Here is a 21,277-nt window from a genome sequence, read left to right as displayed (position 1 = left end):
CGATTCCTGAGTTGGGAAGATGCCCTGAGAAGGAAATGGCCACGCACTCCAGTATTCTTAACCTGGGAAATCCCATAGACAAAGGGGCCTGGCAGGCTACAGTCCATAGGATCACATTGAGTCGGACAGGACTTAGTGACTTAGTGATTAGCCACTGGACCACCAGAGAAGTCCCAGTATCTCATGGTTTTGATTTTTATTTCCCTACTGGTTAAAAACATGTTGAGCATGTTTTCATTTGCTTATTGGTCATTTTTAATTTTCTTCAGAGAAATGTCTACTCAGATCCTTTGCTCATTCTTTAATTGGATTACTTCTTATTATTGATTTGTATGAGTTCTTTATACATTTCAGACACTAGACCCTATCAGATATATGGTTTGTAAAAATTTTCTTTCATTCTTTCTCATAGTGTCCTTTGTAGGACAAATTTTTTACAAAAAAGAAACTCAGTACATCTGTTTTTCCCTTGTTGCTTGTGTTTTAGGTGCCATACTATTTTTGTCCTTAAATTTACACTGTTGATCCATTTTTATAAATTAGAATAAGAAGAGAATTTCCTCCACTTGTTAAAAGCTATCTATGAAAAACATATATCACACAGCTTATTATACTTACTGAGGAAAGATTGAATGCTTTCTCCCTGTGATTAGAAACAAAACATGGCTGTTTTCTTTCACGATTTCTGTTCATCATTATATTAGAGATTCTAGTTAATGCAATAAAGCAAGAAAAATATGTAAATAATGTAAGGCATTCATACTGGAAAGGAAAAGGCAAGACTGTCTTTAATCACAAACAATATGACTGTCTGCAGAAAAGTAATGAGTTCATTGAGGTTGAGGAGTATGAAAATCAATATACAAAAATCAGTTGTATTTCTATATACTAACAAAGAACAATCTGAAGATGAATTAAGAAAACAATTCTGCAGTAACATCAAAGAGAATGAGAAGTTTAGGAATACTTCAACAAATTTAGTACAAGATTGGTGTACTGAAATTAAAAAGTGTTGCTGAGAGAAATTAAAGCTATAAGTAAATGGAGAGCCGTTTTATTAAAAGATTCCATATTCTTGATAATTTTCCCCAAATTGCTCCAAAGATTCACCAGCAGATGGGTGGTTGTGTTTTGTAGAAAGTGATGACCTTATCCTAAAGTTTATATGGGATTTCAGAAGTATAGGAAAACAGTTTTGTAAAAGAAGAACAAACATGGAACATTCACACTTAACTCAAAATTTACTGTAAAGCTATAGCAGTTAAGGCAATATGATAATAGCATGATGAAAATAACGAAGCAGCTAACAGAATCAAGAAATAAACCTTCATTTGTTATCACTTGTTTTTGTTTTGTTTTGTTTACAAAGTATTGTAATTGAGGTAATTCAGTGGGTAAAAGAATAGTCTTTTAACAAATGGTACTAGGACATTTGGATATCCACATGCAAAAAATTAATTTAGAGCTTTACCTCACACAGTATATAAAAATTAACTCAAAATGGATTGTAGACCTAAATGTAAGAGTTAAAGTTGTAAAATATCTCCATGACCTTTGGGTTTCTGCAAAGGCAAAGCCTTTTTTAGGTGTGCTGTTGCTGCTGCTGCTGCAAAGTCGCTTCAGTCGTGTCTGCCTCTGTGCGACCCCATAGACGGCAGCCTTTCCCGTCCCTGGGATTCTCCAGGCATTAACACTGCATTGGGTTGCCATTTCCTTCTCCAATGCATGAAAGCGAACAGTGAAAGTGAAATCACTCAGTCATGTCCAAATCTTAGCGACCCCATGGACTGCAGCCTACCAGGCTTCCCTGTCCGTGGGATTTTCCAGGCAAGAGTACTGGAGTGGGTTGCCATTAGCTTCTCCGTTTTTAAGTATGACAAACAGTCATTAAGTTAAGAAAAAAATGATAAGTTGGACTTCATAAAAATTTTAAAGTTTGCCTTTCAAAAAAACCCACTATCATATAAATGAAGACAAGCCACAGATACGTGAAAACATTTACAAATCATTCATGTGATTAGATTCTTATACCCAGAATATAAAAATGACCAATTGGTTATTAATACAAAAACATCAGCCAATTTAAAACTTGGTAAAAGATTTGAATAGGCAGTTTATAAAAGAGATAGGGAAGCATGGCTAAAAACACATGATAATATTCTCAACATCATTTGTCATTGAAGTGATGTCGCTCAGTCATGTCCGACTCTTTGCGACCCCATGGACTGCAGCCTACCAGGCTCCTCCGTCCATGGGATTTTTCCAGACAAGAGTACTGGAGTGGGTTGCTATTTCCTTCTCCAGGGGAATCTTCCTGACTAAGGGATCAAACCTGAGTCTCCCACAATGTAGACAGATGAATTACCATCTGAGCCACCAGGGAAGTCATTTGTCATTAGGAAAATACAAATTAAAGCCACAGTGAAATAACACCTTATATCCACCACAGCGACTGTCTTCCTGATTATGTATGTAAGAACATGAAAACATTATGTCCACACACAGAGTTAAACATGAATGTTTTTAGTATGTGGTATTTAAATTAGCTAAACTAAAGACAGTGTATAGATCCACCAACTCAGCTGGTGAATGGATAAACAAAACGTGACTTATCCATACATTGGAATACTATTCTGCAATAAAAAGTAATAATACATGATACAATATGGATGAATCCTGAAAAAATGATGCAAAATAAGTCAGATGCAAAAGATTTTGTATATTTTCATTCCATCTGTAGGAAATATCCAGAAAAGGCAAATGTTTGGAGACCAAAATCAACTTAGTGATAGCAGGTGAGAATGAGGTTTGACTGCAGACAGTCTTGAGGGATCTTTGGTGATGAGAATGTTCAACAGCTGAATTCTGATGATGGTTGCATAGCTCCTTAAATATTCTAAACGTGTACACTAAAAATGGTGAATTTTAGCACATGTAAATTATACCTCAATAAAGGTATTTTTAAAAAGGGAATCAAGTGACATTCAAAGAGTCTATGTTATTAGTTTAAAATCATATGTGAAATATTTATTATAATAATGTTAACAATAAAGAGAGCTATATTGTGCTTTAAATAGAACATGAAAGCATATTAGGGGCAGAATTACTCCTCTTCATTAAGGACAAAAGAATCCTTAATGAATTTAAACTTTAGCAGAAGTGATCCAAGGAAAGCTAATGAAATAAAACTCCCTTTTGATGATTGTGAAGCCTAGGAATGAATGTGTAAGGGAGAACTTATACATGAAACCACCTTCTATAAAACTTTAAACTTCAGAATACAGCTTTATCAGCTATGTACCTAAACATCATTGCACATATTTAAATGTACTGTTTAATTATAAAAACTAATTATACCTAGAGTTATTTGATAGCATCACTAAAGATGTACATTTCAATTTTGTCTTTTTTAGTTCGCAACAGGAAAAATAGCATTTTACCTTTAAAAATGAATGATTCTAATAAATTAATTAAGTCATTAGAAGTCTGACATCAGTTTTGCAAGTTCATTCTGACCTGAAGTGAACATTCACAAGTGATTGTAAATGACTGTACATATACAGAAGAAAAGTGACTAGGTAACCTGAATAGATGAGGGTATCTATGCTTTTGGAAGGTTGCTACCATTTACTCAGATACTCACTGAAATTGCCATTGTGAAAAAAAAATTGTCAATCAAGATGAAGATATAAAAGTGAATTGAAAATTCAATTGAAAAGTAATTTTACTTTCAAATGGCTTGCAAATATAGATGTTAAGTTTGAAATGAATGTTGTTAATGACCATAGCTGAGAGAGTTACGTACCTGCTGATCACTAAAATATTATAATAAATGGGGTTGATTTTCCCGTTGACTACCCTGTTTTTTCTTAATGTGGTGTCATTACTTTTTCTATCACATTGCTGACCCTTAGCTGTCAGTGCTCACTTACAGATGTAAGAAATGTATTAACTCGTACTTTAAAAAAAACAACAGAAACAAATGTGTATTTAAGTGCAAGAGGAGTGATGCAAGTATTGCTTGTCTTTTTCTGCTTTGTTAAGTCACAGGAGGTTTTAGATGGTGAAAACCAAGCCTGTATTACAAGTGAAGAGATGTTTTACAAGCAGCCTTCCTTAGCAACTAAATTGTCCCCAAAAAAGCACATAAGTGTAATGAAGCTTTTAAGTCATCACACATATGCATTTATACTCTCTCTCATGAATGACTAATTTTAATTTTTTTTAAGTAGCAGTTCAGCTTACTTTCAGAACCATTTAAGCTTAGCACATGATTTTGTTTTCCCTTCAAAACCAACTATTCTTGATTATGAGATAGAGAAGTTTTACATATTTATTTTTGCAAAGACAGTGGAATAAAACCTCATCATCATTTGAGTGGCTTAGTCCTAATACCTCTGTCCTAAGCAGGGCACATGATCATTTAGAATTTCTTCTAGAAATCAGTCATAATAGATTTAACTGAGAACTGTTTTGTGCAAACCAAACCTGACCTCCATAAGGGTAAAGTCATGCCATGCACCCATCTTGTGGTTCTTATCAAGCTTTGTTAGCCCAGGGGGCTAACTTTTCTTAATATATATATTGGGTTATGTTAAAAGACCTGCTATAGAAAGGAATATATTTCTACGTAGTCTTCAGAAATATTCTGTCTGGAATCTGTCAGGTTCTAACTTCGATTTCACTCAACTCTTGCAGAAATGGCACCTTCTCTGGGAAGCCATCCCTGACTACCTCATCTGAAATACTTTTTACCCCATCTCCATCAGCTTGTTGTGCTTTACTTTTATTTATAGTCCTTATTGAGAGCTGACGCATTATATGTCTCATTGTTCACTTGCGTCTTGTTTATTACTGCTGTCTTCTTCGATTAACACATATGCCTCATGAAGGCAGGGACTTTGTTTGATTCACTATGACATCCCCAGTATTTCCTTCCAGACTTGACACTAAGTAGGTGCATAAAAAGGGCTCCCCTGGTGACTAAGGTGGTAAAGAATCCACCTGCAATGCGGGAGTCTTGGGTTCGATCCCTGGGTTGGGAAGATCCCCTGGAGGAGGGCATGGCTACCACTCCAGTATTCTTGCCTGGAGAATCCTCATGGACAGAGGAGTCTGGTGGACTGCAGTTCATGGGATCGCAAAGAGTCAGACACAACTGAGTGACTAAGCACACACACACACAGGTGCATAATAAATAGATAGGTAAATATGATTCCAGTAGGGTTTCAACAAAGACAGTTCAGCATCTGTTTCCCAGTTTACTACAAAACTCTCAGCCAAGCTCTGTGAGATGCTTTGATAACCAGGATATGGTCTCAGTCCTCAGGGACCTCTCAGGCCAATAGAAGAGACAGATTGTAGATAGCAACCTACAGTGACACCCATATTTTTTCACCGAGACTCACAGCGGCAGGATGAAGGATGTCATGGCTGACAACCCTGCCCATTCCCACTTTCAGTTTGGAGGTTGGCACATCAGTAGAGGATAATGTGGTCACGTACAGGCCAGTCAGATTTTAGTTATAACAATATTAAAGGAGATAGTGGTTAGTACCTAGGTAGAGTTTTTTCTGTGCCAGGAACTGGTCTGAACATTTTATGTATTTTACTTATGCACTCCTCACAACAATCCTGTGAGTACTGTTAGTATTCCATATTTTACTGCTGAGGAAACTAATGCACAAAAGGTTAACTAAGTTGCCCAGTGTCACACAGCTAAAAATGGTGAAGCCAAAATTTGAACCCAAAACATCTGGCTTCAGAATTATTGCTCTTAATCTTCATGGCCTATTTCCCTACTTGTTGTTAATGATTAGTCTAAAATAATGACTATTGCTAAAAAAGCAAAAATGTCAGTACTTGCAAACTATGTTTCCAACTCAAGATGACAACACTGATGAATTTTTAACAATTTTTTCTTCATCCAAATTGCAGAAATTCTACTTCTCTTGTGCTTATGCATACAAATTCAGACTACTTTGTGGAATTTAGAAGGAGAGATTGCTTGAAACTCTAATACGGAATTTGGAATACCAAATTCTAAACCCTTTTAAACTCAATTAAAATATTACTAGCAAGTTGTAAAACTGAGATATATGAGACCACATTTTCAGTTCAGTTCAGTCGCTCAGTCATGTCCGACTCTTTGCAACCCTATAAACCAAAGCACACCAGGCCTCCCTGTCTATCACCAACTCCCGGACTCCACCCAAACCCATGTCCATTGAGTCGGTGATGCCATCCAACCATCTCATCCTCTGTCGTCCCCTTCTCCTCCTGCCCTCAATCTTTCCCAGCATCAGGGTCTTTTCAAATGAGTCAGCTCTTCACATCTCGTGGCCAGAGTATTGGAGTTTTAGCTTCAGCGTCAGTCATACCAGTAAACACCCAGGACTGATCTCCTTTAGGTTGGACTGGCTGATCTCCTTGCAGTCCAAGGGACTCTCAAGAGTCTTCTCCAACACCACAGTTCAAAAGCATTAATTCTTCAGCGCTCAGCTTTCCTTATAGTCCAACTTTCACATCCATACAAGACCACTGGAAAAGCCATAGCCTTGACTAGACGGACCTTTGTGGACAAAGTAATGTCTCTGCTTTTCAATATGCTGTCTAGGTTGGTCATAACTTTCCTTCCAAGGAGTAAACGTCTTTTAATTTCATGGCTGCAGTCACCATCTGCAGTGATTTTGGAGCCCCCCAAAATAAAGTCTGACACTGTTTCCACTGTTTCCCCATCTATTTCCCATGAAGTGATGGCACTGGATGCCATGATCTTCATTTTCTGAATGTTGAGCTTTAAGCCAACTTTTTCACTCTCCTTTCACTTTCATCAAGAGGCCCTTTAGTTCCTCTTCACTTTCTGCCATAAGAGAAATTGATGCATGTCATCTGCATATCTGAGGTTATTGATATTTCTCCTGGCAATCTTGATTCCATCCCAGTGTTTCTCATGATGTACTCTGCATAGAAGTTAAATAAGCAGGGTGACAATATACAGCCTTGACGTACTCCTTTTCCTATTTGAAGCCAGTCTGTTATTCCATGTCCAGTTCTAACTGTTGCTTCCTGACCTGCATACAGGTTTCTCAAGAGGCAGGTCAGGTGGTCTGGTATTCCCATCTCTTTCAGAATTTTCCACAGCTTATTGTGATCCACACAGTCAAAGGCTTTGGCATAGTCAATAAAGCAGAAATAGATGTTTTTCCGGAACTCTCTTGCTTTTTTGATGATCCAGCAGACGTTGGAAATTTGATCTCTGGTTCCTCTGCCTTTTCTAAAACCAGCTTGAACGTCTGGAAATTCACGGTTCATGTATTGCTGAAGCCTGGCTTGGAGAATTTTGAGCATTATTTTACTAGCGTGTGAGATGAGTGCAATTGTGTGGTAGTTTGAGCATTCTTTGGCATTGCCTTTCTTTGGACATGACGACTCATAAAGTTGACTGTAGTTACTGACCTAAGAGCACCAAGGAGGGGTGGAAAAAGTTCAGTTATAAGGTTGAAAACATGCTGTAGGAAGTAAGAAAATAAAAGTGATTATTTTTAATTTGGAGATCCAAGATGTTTTCAAGGAGTAGGTGGCATATCTAACCCAAACTGTGATGGATGAATATAGTTCAGGTGACATAATAAGAGAAGGGACTTTCCAAGGGAAATGCATAAGCAAAGGCATGGAAAATACAAAAGAATGGAGTATGTTTAAGTAGAAGTGAGAGTGCCGGTATTGTCATTGTGGCAGCCCACTCCAGTGTCCCATCATGTGTCCTCTGGACCCACCTCTGGTGTCAGCTGCAGCTGCAGAGATCAATTTGATGTCTTAGTGTCTAAAATCTAGTTTCCTCACCTACAAAATGGACGATGAATGTACTACCTGTAGTGAAGAATTGATGTGAGACTTAATAAGAGAACGTCTGTGGATGTGCTAAGAACAGCTACTTAAGAATAGTTGTTTTCCCCACACTCCCTCCAGAGTACATTTCCATCTCTTAGCTACTTCCATATCTCTAGTACCTTGTTCTATACCTCTAAGGCGTTGACTGACTGACAGTTGAATTAATTAATGAATCGGGAGGAAAATTTGAATAGAAGACCTTGAAGTTGAGTCGTTATTAGTGATGCTGGGCTACAGAGTAGGACTGTTCATCTAAGTCACTAAATGGAATAAAAATATTGGTTGTCATTGTGGAAGAGGTTTAGGTTTAGATTAAAACTTGTTCTCTTTAAAGTCACCCAGAATGATGACAGTAGAGGAAAATTGTGATTCAGATGCTACAATTGCCCAGAAGTACGAAGAAATGTTATAAAAAAAGCAATAGATGACAAATCAATATAGACTAGACTTAAGGGAAAATAGTTTTTAATGGTTTAAAATTTTTAAATGTTAGCATTAAATTCAAATGCATATGGACCATTCACCAGTCTTATGTTGGGTCATACAATGTCTTAGTATTTTTTTTTTTGATGAAAAGCAAATTTTATCAGGTATGTTTTCTGATCACAGTGGGATTAAATTAAAAATCAATAGTAATTAAATATATAGGGGAAAAAATACTGTACTGTTTGGAAATTGAATAGCACATTTCTGAGTAATCCAAGATTCGAAGAAAAAAATCATATGGAAATTAGAAAATATTTCAAACTGAATAAAAGTTACAATACAACATAATCAGAATTTGTGGGAGGCAGCTATGATAATGCTTAGAGGAAAGCTTGTCATTTTAAATGCCTGTATAAGAAAAGAGAAAGGTCTAAAATTAATTATCTAACTTTCCATCCTAGGAAGCTAATGGGAAAAAAAAACAAATTAAATCCAAAATAAGTAGAAGGAAAGAAATTATAAAAATAAGATCAGGAAGCAGGAAAATTGAAAAGAAAGAAAAGTTTTTCAACAGCAAAAATTGTTTCTTTTAAAAAAACGGACTTGGTAAACCACAACAAGATTGATGTACTTAAAAAGAGAGAAGTCACAAATTACCAGTGTCAGGAATGAGAGCGGATACCACTACAGATCCTACTGATCTTACAAAAAAGGAATTTATCATAATAAAGTCAACAATCTTAAATGAAAATTGCAACTTACCAGAACTGAAACAAGAAAAATTGGAAATCTGAGTAGCCCTGTAAACCTATTAAATTGAAGTATAACCTTAATCTTCCTAGAAAGAAAACTGCAGGCACAGATGGTAAAGAATCTGCCTGTAATACAGGAGACCTGGGTTTGATTCCTGGGTTGGGAAGTTCTCCTGTAGAAGGAAATGGCAACCCACTCCAGTATTCTTTCCTGGAGAGTTCCATGGACAGAGGAGCCTAGCAAGCTTCAGTCCATGGGGTTGCAAAGAGTCGGAAGCTACTGAGCGACTTAGCATTAAAGAATAATCAGCAGCATTGAAAGAGACACGTGTACCCCAATGTTCATCACAGCACTGTTTATAATAGCCAGGACATGGAAGCAACCTAGATGTCCATCAGCAGATGAATGGATAAGAAAGCTGCAGTACATATACACAATGGAGTATTACTCAGCCATTAAAAAGAATACATTTGAATCAGTTCTAATGAGGTGGATGAAACTGGAGCCTTTTATACAGAGTGAAGTAAGCCAGAAAGAAAAACACCAGTACAGTATACTAATGCATATATATGGAATTTAGAAAGATGGTAACGATAACCCTGTATGCGAGACAGCAAAAGAGACACAGATATATAGAACAGTCTTTTGGACTCTGTGGGAGAGGGCAAGGGTTGGATGATTTGGGAGAATGGCATTGAAACATGTATAATATCATATATGAAACGAATTGCCAGTCCAGGTTCGATGCATGATATTGGATGCTCAGGGCTGGTGCACTGAGATGACCCAGAGAGATGGTATGGGGAGGAAGGAAGGAGGGGAGTTCAGGATGGGGAACGTGTATACCTGTGGCGGATACATGTTGATGTATGGCAAAAGCAATGAAATATTGTAAAGTAATTAACCTCCAATTAAAATAAATAAATTTATATTTTTAAAAAATAAACATTTTTAGATAATAGAGGAGGAAACACTTTCCAAATCACTTTCTGGAATTAAACTCTGTTATCAAAACCTGACACAGATATTTTAAGAAAATTATGTACCAGTGTCCCTCATGAACATAAGTGTAAAAATCCTCAACAGAAATGCTAGCAGAATTGAAACTTACACCCAGAATATAAGGTTGGTTCCACATTTGAAAAGCAATCACCATAATTCAGCATATAGACAGAATCAAGGAGAAAGATAATAGGATCGTTTATCAATACAGAAAAAAAACATTTTACAAAATTCTACACCTTTTCATGATTTAAAAAGTCTCAAAAAACTAGAAATAGAAGAAAAGTTTCTCTGATAAAAGAAACCTGCATCTAAAATCATATTTAGTAGAAACTTAGTGAACATTTTCCTCTTATGATAAAGAACAGGGCAAGATCTTATACTCTCATCACTTCTGTTCTGTATATTGTGGAGATCCTAACCAAGACAGTAATGCCAGAAAAAATAAAGGTATAAAAATTGATAAAAACAAAAGTTGAAATCTTTATTTACTGAAGACATGGTTGTATATGTAGAAAATTCTCAGAGACCTAGCAAACCACTACTAAAACTCATGAGTGAATTAAATAAGGTCATAGGAGACAAGGTCTATATACAAAACTCAATGGTATTTCTATATAGTATCCTGCTTATTTTACTTATATGCAGAGTACATAATGAGAAACGCTGGGCTGGAAGGAGCACAAGCTGTAATCAAGATTGCCGGGAGAAATATCAATAACCTCAGATGATACCACCCTTATGGCAGAAAGTGAAGAACTAAAGAACCTCTTGATGAAAGTGGAAGAGGAGAGTGAAAAAGTTGGCTTAAAGCTCAAAGCTCAACATTCAGAAAACTAAGATCATGGCATCCAGTCCCATCACTTCATGGCAAATAGATGGGGAAACACTGGCTGACTTTATTTTTCTGGGCTCCAAAATCACTCCAGATGGTGATTGCAGCCATGAAATTAAAAGATGCTTACTCCTTGGAAGAAAGATTATGACCAACCTAGACAGCATATTAAAAAGCAGAGGCATTAGTTTGCCAACAGGGTCTTTTAGTCAAGGCTATGATTTTTCCAGTAGTCATGTATGGATGTGAGAGTTGGACCATAAAGAAAGCTGAGCACCGAAAAATTGATGCTTTTGAACTGTGGTGTTGGAGAAGACTCTTGAGAGTCCCTTGGACTGCAAGGAGATCCACCCAGTCCATCCTAAAGGAAATCAGTCCTGGGTGTTCATTGGAAGGACTGATGTTGAAGCTGAAACTCCAATACTTTGGCCACCTGATGCGAAGAGCTGACTCATTTGAAAAGAGCCTGATGCTGGGAACGATTGAAGGCGGGAGGAGAAGGGGATGACAGAAGATGAAATGGTTGGATGGCATCACTGACTCAATGGACATGAGTTTGAGTAGGCTCTGGGAGTTGGTGATGGACAGGGAGGCCTGGCATGCATCAGTCCATGGGGTCGCAAAGAGTCAGACACGACTGAGTGACTGAACTGAACTGAAAGCATTGTGAAAAAAATTAAACAAGGCCCAAATAAATGGAGAGAGATATCATGCAAATATATTGAAAGACTCAATATAGTTCTCCTTAAATTGATCAGTAGATTCAACACAATCCAGTTAAACTCTCAATAACTTTTATTTTTTTAGCAGAAAATAAGAGGGTCTTAAAATCTGTATGGAAAAGCAAAGGCCAAACAGATCTTAGACAAAACCAACTTCAAGAGTTTCTTTACCTAGTTTTAAGACTTAACTGTGAATCTACAGTAATGAAAGCAGTGTGACATTGGTATAAGAATGGGTAAATGAAGCAAATGGATTAATATGGAGTAAAGAGTCCAGAAATACACACACATACATATTTATAGTCGATTGAGTTTCAGCAAAGCACCAAGACATTTCAGTGAGTAAAGAAGTCTTTAATAAATGATGGTAGGACAGCTGGATAAACATACAGAAAGGAAAGAACCATACCCAGTCCCTCACACAGTACAGAGAACTTGCTGTGAAATAAATTGTAGGCTAAATGTAGAAACTGAAGCTATAAAGATGTGAAAGGAAACAGAAAAGTACTTTCACAACTTTGGAGTAGGTGAGGATTTTTTAAGACAGAAAGCACTGCTATAAATAATGATCAACTGGACATCATGAAAATTAAAAACTTCTAATTAAAACTCATCATTAAGCAATAAGCTAATCTAGATAAAGCATATGTGAGTCTTCTGTGTTCTATTCTTGATACTTTTCTCTTAGAGATTATTTCCAAATAAAAAGATACCATTACAATAACATGCAAGAAAATACTCAGTTTATATATATATAAACACACAAAACATATACATAAATGAGATTAAACACTAAAATCTGTACATTTCAGTTATACAAATCTTACCCCAATAAATAAAGAGACCATATCTGTTTATCTTTATGATATCTGTTCATCATGCATGGTAGAATGTTCACCCTCTTGTAGGCTCCTGTTGTGCACAATACATTATTATAAACTCCTTACCTTAGCATAAAGCCCCAGCATGATTTGGTCTATTACCTCTCCTTTCTATCTCATGTCTCTCTCTTATGTATTAAGTCCTAGCCCTGCTGACTTTACTGTCTGAAGTAGTTTATTTCTTGATGTTTTCTAGTTCAGTCTCTTTTTTTTCTCCTTCATTGCATTTGGGATAACTTGCATTTGTTTTGTCTCATTATACTTTTTTTACCTGCCTTTTCCACTGGACTAGAACCTCTTGCCTGGAAAATCCCATGGGTGGAGGAGCCTGGTAGGCTGCAGTCCGTGGGGTCGCGAAGAGTCGGACAGGACTGAGGGACTTCACTTTCACCTTTCACTTTCATACACTGGAGAAGGAAATGGCAACCCACTCCAGTGTTCTTGCCTGGAGAATCCCAGGGACGGGGGAGCCTGGTAGGCTGCCGTCTGTGGGGTCACACAGAGTCGGACACAACTGAAGCGACTTAGCAGCAGCAGCAGAAGCTCTAGGAAGGTCGAGATCCTGATTTTTTTCACTGTTGTATACCCCAGTGTATACCTAGGATGTTGGCTTGGCTCAGGGAATATTGGTTGAAAAAGTGAATGAATGAATGAATGTTCCTATTGTTCCATCTGTTGATGAAGTGGGAGTATACTCAGATAGTCCTCTGTTTGGAGTTTGGTCCATACCTCTTCAAATAAAAATGACATAGTCTTATCCCTACAAGCAAAGCAAATCTTAATAAAATGGTGTCTCAAATAAGTTTTTGGTTGATGGCAATCAAACATTTTGTTTGATACAAGGGAATTTTTTGTTCTCATTTTCTTTGCAAAATTGCTGTATGTATAGTCTTTCATTTCCTAATCAGTACTTGCTACTGAAGAGAGTTAATAGCAGCCCTTTTGACAATGCCTTACAAACATATTGGATCCTGAATCCTATGGTAAAATGTTTGAGCACACTAACCAACCATATGGATACATTTATTATTTCAAATATATATAAACATATGCTGTACTATGTATGTAATGAAAGTTACATAAATACACTTTAAAAGGTTGGTATGAAAGGTGATCTAATATTTTTTGCCTCCACTCCAAGTGTATATCCCACTTTGAATATGGCACCTTAGGGCAGATATTCTACATTTTCTTATCTCTGTAAGGGTAAAACCTCAGTAGTGTTTAACACTTTTACATTTTAAACCTTAACTCTGACAATGACTTGAAAGGTTTTATTGCTTTTTAAATGAATTTATGGTATTGTTTAGTGCAGGTAGGGTAGAATTTTTAGGTCTGGGGAATATTCTGAAATCATTTCTCCTAATATTTATTGTACCTATTTTTTAACATTGTTCAGTGATAGTTTTAATAAGATTAGAAAAGTGGGAAGGGGAGGCAAGGGATAGGTCTGGAAAAGCCTGTGTTATTTACACTATAGTTAATTACACTGTAAATAATGGTAGCAGTATATTTGAATGAAATGTCTTCTTGAGGAATTGCTAATTGTAGAAAATTTGCAGTTAGTGCACCCAGACAAAGTTGCTCAAAAATGGGGTAAATACCACTATTATTGGAGAATAAAAAGACAGTTTTTAAGGAAGCATCAATACTTCAGTATAGCACCCTGAAACAGGTTTGGCTATTTTAAGCCTGCTCTGTTACCTCTGAGACCTAAAAGAAGCAGAACATAAAAATGAGCCTCTATCAGTTTGAAGCAAACCTAATCTCTGTGATCATAGCTGTGGTCTAAATCTATTAAAGATGTTCAGATTCAGTGTCCTTGGTATCACTGTGGGTTGACCTGAGTAGTGAGCAATAACCTTGTGTATTATAATTCTGGCTTGAAGATATGTGCTTGGAAAGTGAAACCGACAGTCAGTGTTTTGTGTCTGTCTCTAAGCAGGCCAAGAGCCTATATAAAATGACAGGTGAATTTTTAGGAAAAGAAACCCATAATGGTTTCCTATTTAGTAGGTGACAGTATGTCCCAAGATAACACAAGCTTAAGGGGCTGGAACAAGCATGGTTATTAAAGGCTAGCAGCTTCTCAGTTCATACAAATTGAATTTTTTCATACGCTGGAAAACTAGTAATATAGGGTAGAGTACTGAAATAAATTAGCATATTAAGTGAATTTATACACTCAAGTATGTGTGCACTTTGAATGTAAGGAAGACATTTTATTACTTCTTCAAAGAAAAAGGCAATTTTTAAATTCTGCATTTGATCTCCCTGTTGAAAAGTGCCTATATGATAGGTTACATCAGTTTGATGATTATCCAAAAAAGTGGTTATTATATTGATGGGAATCTTTTCATCTTCTCTCTCTTTTTTCAGAATTACTGATTTGAGGAACATAAAAAGAAGATTGTATTTATCTACAGTCCATAAGGAATTGTCTTCAACCCCTCTTCATGCAAAAATCCCACTCTTCATGATCAAGCGCAAAATTGTAAGTGTCACATGAATATTGCTTAAAATATTAAATTTATTTCAGTAAATATTAATTCTGGGCCTGCTCTGTATATGAAGCATTTGTTAGGTTACATGAATGTATTAAAAATGAATACACATTAAAAAGTGTATTCTCTTCCCTCCAGTGAAAGAGCTTCAAATTTATGAGGTGGAAAAATATAATTGTTTGAATATCTAGAGTATCACCAAAACAGTGATAAGAAGCACAGTAGAGAGAGAATGTGCTATTGGTACAGTGAAAGGGATGGAAATTGATCTGACTGCAAGATAAGAAAAGGTTTCACAGTTGCACAATTGCACTCATCTCACACGCTAGTAAAGTAATGCTCAAAATTCTCCAAGCCAGGCTTCAGCAATATGTGAACCGTGAACTTCCAGATGTCCAAGCTGGTTTTAGAAAAGACAGAGAAACCAGAGATCAAATTGCCAACATCCACTGGATCATCAAAAAAGCAAGAGAGTTTCAGAAAAACATCTAGTTCTGCTCTATTGACTATGCCAAAGCCTTTGACTGTGTGGATCACAATAAACTGTGGAAAATTCTGAAAGAGATGGGAATACCAGACCACCTGACCTGCCTCTTGAGAAACCTATATGCAGGTCAGGAAGCAACAGTTAGAACTGGACATGGAACAACAGACTGGTTCCAAATAGGAAAAGGAGTACGTCAAGCCTGTATATTGTCACCCTGCTTATTTATTTAACTTCTATGCAGAGTACATCATGAGAAACACTGGGCTGGAAGAAGCACAAGCTGGCATTACGATTGCCAGGAAAAATATCAGTAACCTCAGATATGCATATGACACCACCCTTATGGCAAAAAGTGAAGAACTAAAAAGCCTCTTGATGAAAGTGAAAGAGAAGAGTGAAAAAGTTGGCTTAAAGCTCAACATTCAGAAAACAAAGATCATGGCATCTGGTCCCATCACTTCATGGGAAATAGATGGGGAAACAGTGGAAACAGTGGCAGACTTTATTTTGGGGGGCTCCAAAATCACTGTAGATGGTGATTGCAGCCGTGAAATTAAAAGACACTTACTCCTTGGAAGGAAAGTTATGACGAACCTAGATAGCATATTAAAAAGCAGAGACATTACTTTGTCAACAAAGGTCCGTCTAGTCAAGGCTTTGGCTTTTCCAGTTAGTCATGTGTAGATGTGAAAGTTGGACCATGAAGAAAGCTGAGCGCTGAAGAATTGATGCTTTTGAACTGTAGTGTTGGAGAAGACTCTTGTGAGTCCCTTGGACTGCAAGGAGATCCAACCAGTCCATCCTAAAGGAGATCAGTCCTGGGTGTTCATTGGAAGGACTGATGTTGAAGCTGAAACTCAAATACTTTGGCCACCTAATGCAAAGAGCTGACTCATTTGAAAAGACCCTGATGCTGGGAAAGATTGAGGGCAGGAGGAGAAGGAGATAACAGAGGATGAGATGGTTGGATGGCATCACTGACTCGATGGACATGAGTTTGAGTAAACTCCAGGATTTGATGATGAACAAGGAGGCCTGGTGTGCTGCAGTTCATAGGGTCGCGAAGAGTCGGACACGACTGAGTGAACTGAACTGAACATGAAGGAGATTGTTCTTTTCATGGACTTTGAAGAACTGTATTAGTAGAATTTCAACAGGTAAAGATGCAAAACTGAGCATTTCTAGTCCTAGTCCTTATTAATGCCCTAGTCCTTATTAATCCCAGTCTGGAGTAGTGCATATGATATCCTCGTCTGTACTTTTTAGTCCCCTCAAGCCATTCCAAATGTCACTACCAGATTAATCTTCCCAAGCACAGAATTGACTGTATGTTCCTCTTCAAACCAAGCTTAATAGCTTCCTTTTCTCTCTAAAGTGGCTCCCAAAGAGTGGAATATGCATTGCATGTGAAATGGAAAGTTGTGCGTATTTGGAGAAGAGAGAATGATGCATCATTGTTGCCAGATTTCTTAAAGTAGCCTTAAGGAAACCTCAGTTCTATAATCCAATAGCTTGGTACAGGTTGGGAGATTTGTGTAACCTCTGAGACTCCAAGCGGCATAATGTATAAGTAGGTAAGCAGTAAGTTACAGGCTAATAATTTTTGGCCTGATATGACTGACTAGTCTTTTTCAAATGTCAGTCATTTCAGTGCTACTCTCATGACTACCATGTTTGGATACTAACTGTTCCAGTGTAAATAATACTTTCCTTTTAAACCAACTCAACTTTATTTTTTTACTTAAATTTATTTTTTTTTAAGTTATATCACACTTATGAATGGAAAACCAGTATAACTTTACAGAAATAAAAATTAACCATAACAGTAAACATACTGAAAACAAACAGTATTTGAGAGTCTAGTTAAGTACTATTTCCTGTTAAGGGTTCTGTCCTGAGGCCTACTCTTAAATTAACAGGAACTTATCAAGAGTTAGATACATGTAGAAACATTTTCTTGGGCATAATTAGGATTGAAACAAAACTGATAGAGGGAAATTTGTATTTTGTGATCCATAGCCATTTAATGCCATGCCCATGAACAATCTTAAACCATTTCTCATGCAATGCATATTCCACTCTTTGGGAGCCACTTTAGAGAGAAAAGGAAGCTATTAAGCTTGGTTTGAAGAGGAACATACAGTCAATTCTGTGCTTGGGAAGATTAATCTGGTAGTGACATTTGGAATGGCTTGAGGGGACTAAAAAGTACAGATGAGGATATCATATGCAGTACTCTAGATTGGGATTAATAAGGACTAGGGCAGTAGCAGTAGAGGAATGGATGTGAAATAACATCAGAAGCTTATGGTCCAATGAACTAAGACATATTTAAACAGAGCGGTTCTATATCATGTAGTACATGCTGTGTGAGCAGAACCCACAGTGACTGTGGAGCACCAGCGGAATGATCAGAGAAGGGCTCCTAAAGAAGAAGATGCCTGAGCTGGGCCCTGAAAGATAAGAAGGCATTAACCAGGTTGAGTGGGGGTGGTATTCCTAGAAGAGAAATAGTAGCAGTAAGAGCTGCATGAGATGCACAGGTAAGTCCAATAATTCAGTGTTGCTGAAGAGAGACCAGTAGGAAAGTAGTAAGGCTGGAGAGGAAAACCGGGCAACCTCCTGGTAAGCTTTGAGTTTACAGCCACAGATCCTGAATTTTTATTCTCTAGGTGATAGGGAGCTACTGAAGGGCTTGCAGGAGGAGTGCCTGGTCACATTTACATTTTAGATGGAATATCACTTTGGAGGATGGGTGGGAAGGATGAGACTGGAAATCAGCAGGACCAGTTAGAAAGTCAATGCAATTGTAGCAAGAAGGTAAGCTCCATGAGAGCAGGGTTTGTATCATTTTGTCAGTCTTGTATCCCCAGTGCCTATAGCAGGACCTGACTCCTCCTAGACACTTGGAGATTCAGATGGTAAAGAATCTGCCTGCAGTGCAGGAGACCCAGGTTCAATCCCTGAGTTAGGAAGATCCCCTGGAGAAGGGACTAGGGACCTATTCCAGGAATAGCAATCTGGAGAATTCCATGGACAGAGGAGCCTAATAATGATAGCTTACTGTGAATGATGTCGAGTTTGTGATCTCCAAAGATTTATCTTCAGGACCAAAGACCAGGTTTGATCACTCAAGAGCTTTTGTGTAGTGAAGTTTTATTAAAGTATATAAAGGGACAGAGGAGGCTTCTGACATAGACATCAGAAAGGGGACAGAGAGTGCTCCCCTCACTAGTCTTGGCAAGGGAGCTATATACTTTTTCAAGTGGTTATTACAGTAAGTCAGAAGAATGTCTAAAGGTTGTAAAGGTCTTACCAGACCCAATCCCAATCCTGTTAAGATAACAGGATTAGTCAGAAGGTTCTTAAGAAGGAGAAAAATGTCCTCAAGCATGATACATTGTTGTTATATAATCATTGGTACAGAGTTTAAGGGAAAACATATCCTTGAGCAAGATGAGTTGTTTTGTCGTGCAATCATCAGCTCTGAGCTTAAAGAAAAAAACATCTGTCCTTTTCTTCTCCTTAAGAACTCCAGACCCCTCTACCCACCTTGAGAGCCCCAGACCCCTCTCTCCTCGTCAGGGACCCCAGACTTCTTATCAACCTACCTAGGAATTCACTCTCCCAGTAGGCTACAGTCCATGAAGCCACAAAGAATTGGACATAACTGGAGCAAGGAAGACACACACAGAGACAGTCAATAAGTCTAAAAATGGATGAATGAGTAGATGAATGATCTAGGTAAAAGAAATGAGGTCCTGAAGTTGGAAAATAGAAATCAGAGTGTAGATGAGGAAGCAGAATTGAAAAATAACTGTAGGTAATAGTTTTAATTGAAAGTTAATTAAAAATGAAGAAGGAAAAGTCAAGGATGACACTGAGTTGGCTTCCTAGTTTGGTTGACTGGCGACAGAATCAATACATAGAAATCAAGGAGAAAGAAGGTTAGAAAGGAAACATGGAAATGTTGGTAAAGGAGTCTGAAACATTCAGATTGAGAATTTGGGGTGATTTTGGTGTCTCTTGATGAAAGTGAAAGAGGAGAGTGAAAAAGTTGGCTTAAAACTCATTCAGAAAACTAAGATCATGGCATCAAGTCACATCACTTTATGGCAAATAGAAGGGGAAACAGTGAGAGACGTTATTTTTGGGGGCTCCAAAATCACTGCACATGGTGATTGCAGCCTTGAAATTAAAAGACGCTTACTCCTTGGAAGAAAAGCTGTGACCAGCCTGTTATGGGAAGCACACTGATTGAAACCTCCTACCCTGGCCAGGCACCATAGTAACCATTTGCATGAGTTGTTTTATGACAGGAGATCCTGATAAGGAATATGGAACTAATAAGCCACCACCAGCCAGAAGAGTTCAGGAAAGGTTGAAAGGAGACAACGGTTGTCCGTCCACTTCCCAGAATCCCTCTCTCTAGCATCCATCTTGGCTGAGCATGTGTGCGCCACCAGGAAAGACTCTGAATTAGAATGATTGGCCAGAGACCACCCAGAAACTAATCCCATCACCATAAAACCCAAGACTGCGAGTCACGCAGCAGAGCAGTTCTCCTGAGTTCCCTTACCCTACTGCTTTCCACCCAGGTGCCCTTTCCCAATAAAATCTCTTGCTTTGTCAGCGCATGTGTCTCCTCAGACAATTCATTTCCAAGTGTTAGACAAGAGCCCAGTTTCGGGCCCTGGAAGTGGTCTGCCTTCCTGCAACAACCCTAGACAGCATGTTGAAAACCAGAGACATTACTTTGCTGACAAAGGTCCATCTAGTCAAAGCTATGATTTTTCCAGTAGTCATGTATGGATGTGAGAGTTGTACTATAAAGAAAGCTGAGCACCAAAGAATTGATGCTTTTGAACTGTGGTGTTGGAGAAGACTCTTGAGAGTCCCTTGGACTGCAAGGAGATCCAACCAGTCCATCCTGAAGGAAATCAGTCCTGAATATTCATTAGAAGGGCTTCCCTGGTGGCTCAGACGATAAAGCGTCTGCCTACGATGCGCGAGACCCGGGTTCAATCCCTGGCTCGGGAAGATCTGGAGAAGGAAATGGCAACCCACTCCAGTATTCTTGCCTGGAAAATCCCATGGATGGAGGAGTGTGGTAGGCTACAGTCCATGGGGTCGCAGAGAGTCAGACACGACTGAACAACTTCACTTTCATTCATTGGAAAGACTGATGCTGAAGCTGAAACTCCAATACTTTGGCCACCTGATATGAAGAACTGACTCATTGGAAAAGACCCTGATGCTGAGAAAGATCGAAGGTGGGAGGAGAAGAGGACGACAAAGAATGAGATGGTTCCATGACATCACCAAGTTGATGGACATGAGTTTGAGTAACCTCCGGGAGTTGGTGATGAACAAGGAAGCCTGGCGTGCTGCAGTCCATGGGGTCACATAGAGTCGGACATGACTGAGTGACTGAACTGAACTGAACTCAGCATACAAGTGGCACCTAAAATCATGAGAATGGATGAAATTGCCTGCAAAGAGAGTAGAGAATGGCAGCAGCAACAATAAAAGAGGCTAGAGGAGGAAAGGCAAGGACTTGCCCAGGAAAAGGGATGGGCAAAGGAAGAAGAATGCATGAAGGAGGCAGGGCCACAATAAGAAAGTGATGTGAAGCATGAAGCAGAGTAAAGTGTATCAAAACCAACAAAGTTTTGCTAAGAGAAAGTCAGTATGTGAAAATATTTGGAAATGTGGCTATCAAGAGGCCATAAATAACTTCATTAACAAGTTTTGATGTATGAATCAGTGTAGTG

At 38.1% G+C, this 21,277-nt stretch overlaps 1 protein-coding gene across 1 annotated transcript in view; it reads left to right on the top strand.

The window, feature by feature from the left end:
* Positions 1-21,277, top strand: part of CFAP20DC (CFAP20 domain containing) — a 256,952-nt gene that overhangs the window by 76,622 nt on the left and 159,053 nt on the right. The window contains exon 5 of the mRNA XM_052643802.1: positions 14,892-15,006. Coding sequence (XP_052499762.1) covers positions 14,892-15,006 — 115 coding nt within the window. The remainder of the gene's footprint in view (positions 1-14,891; positions 15,007-21,277) is intronic.

This window comes from Budorcas taxicolor, chromosome 1, assembly GCF_023091745.1.
Source record: "Budorcas taxicolor isolate Tak-1 chromosome 1, Takin1.1, whole genome shotgun sequence".
Taxonomy (NCBI): Eukaryota; Metazoa; Chordata; class Mammalia; order Artiodactyla; family Bovidae; genus Budorcas; species Budorcas taxicolor.
The sequence above is the reverse complement of the archived record's forward strand: the minus strand, read 5'-3'. Positions and strand labels throughout refer to the sequence as shown.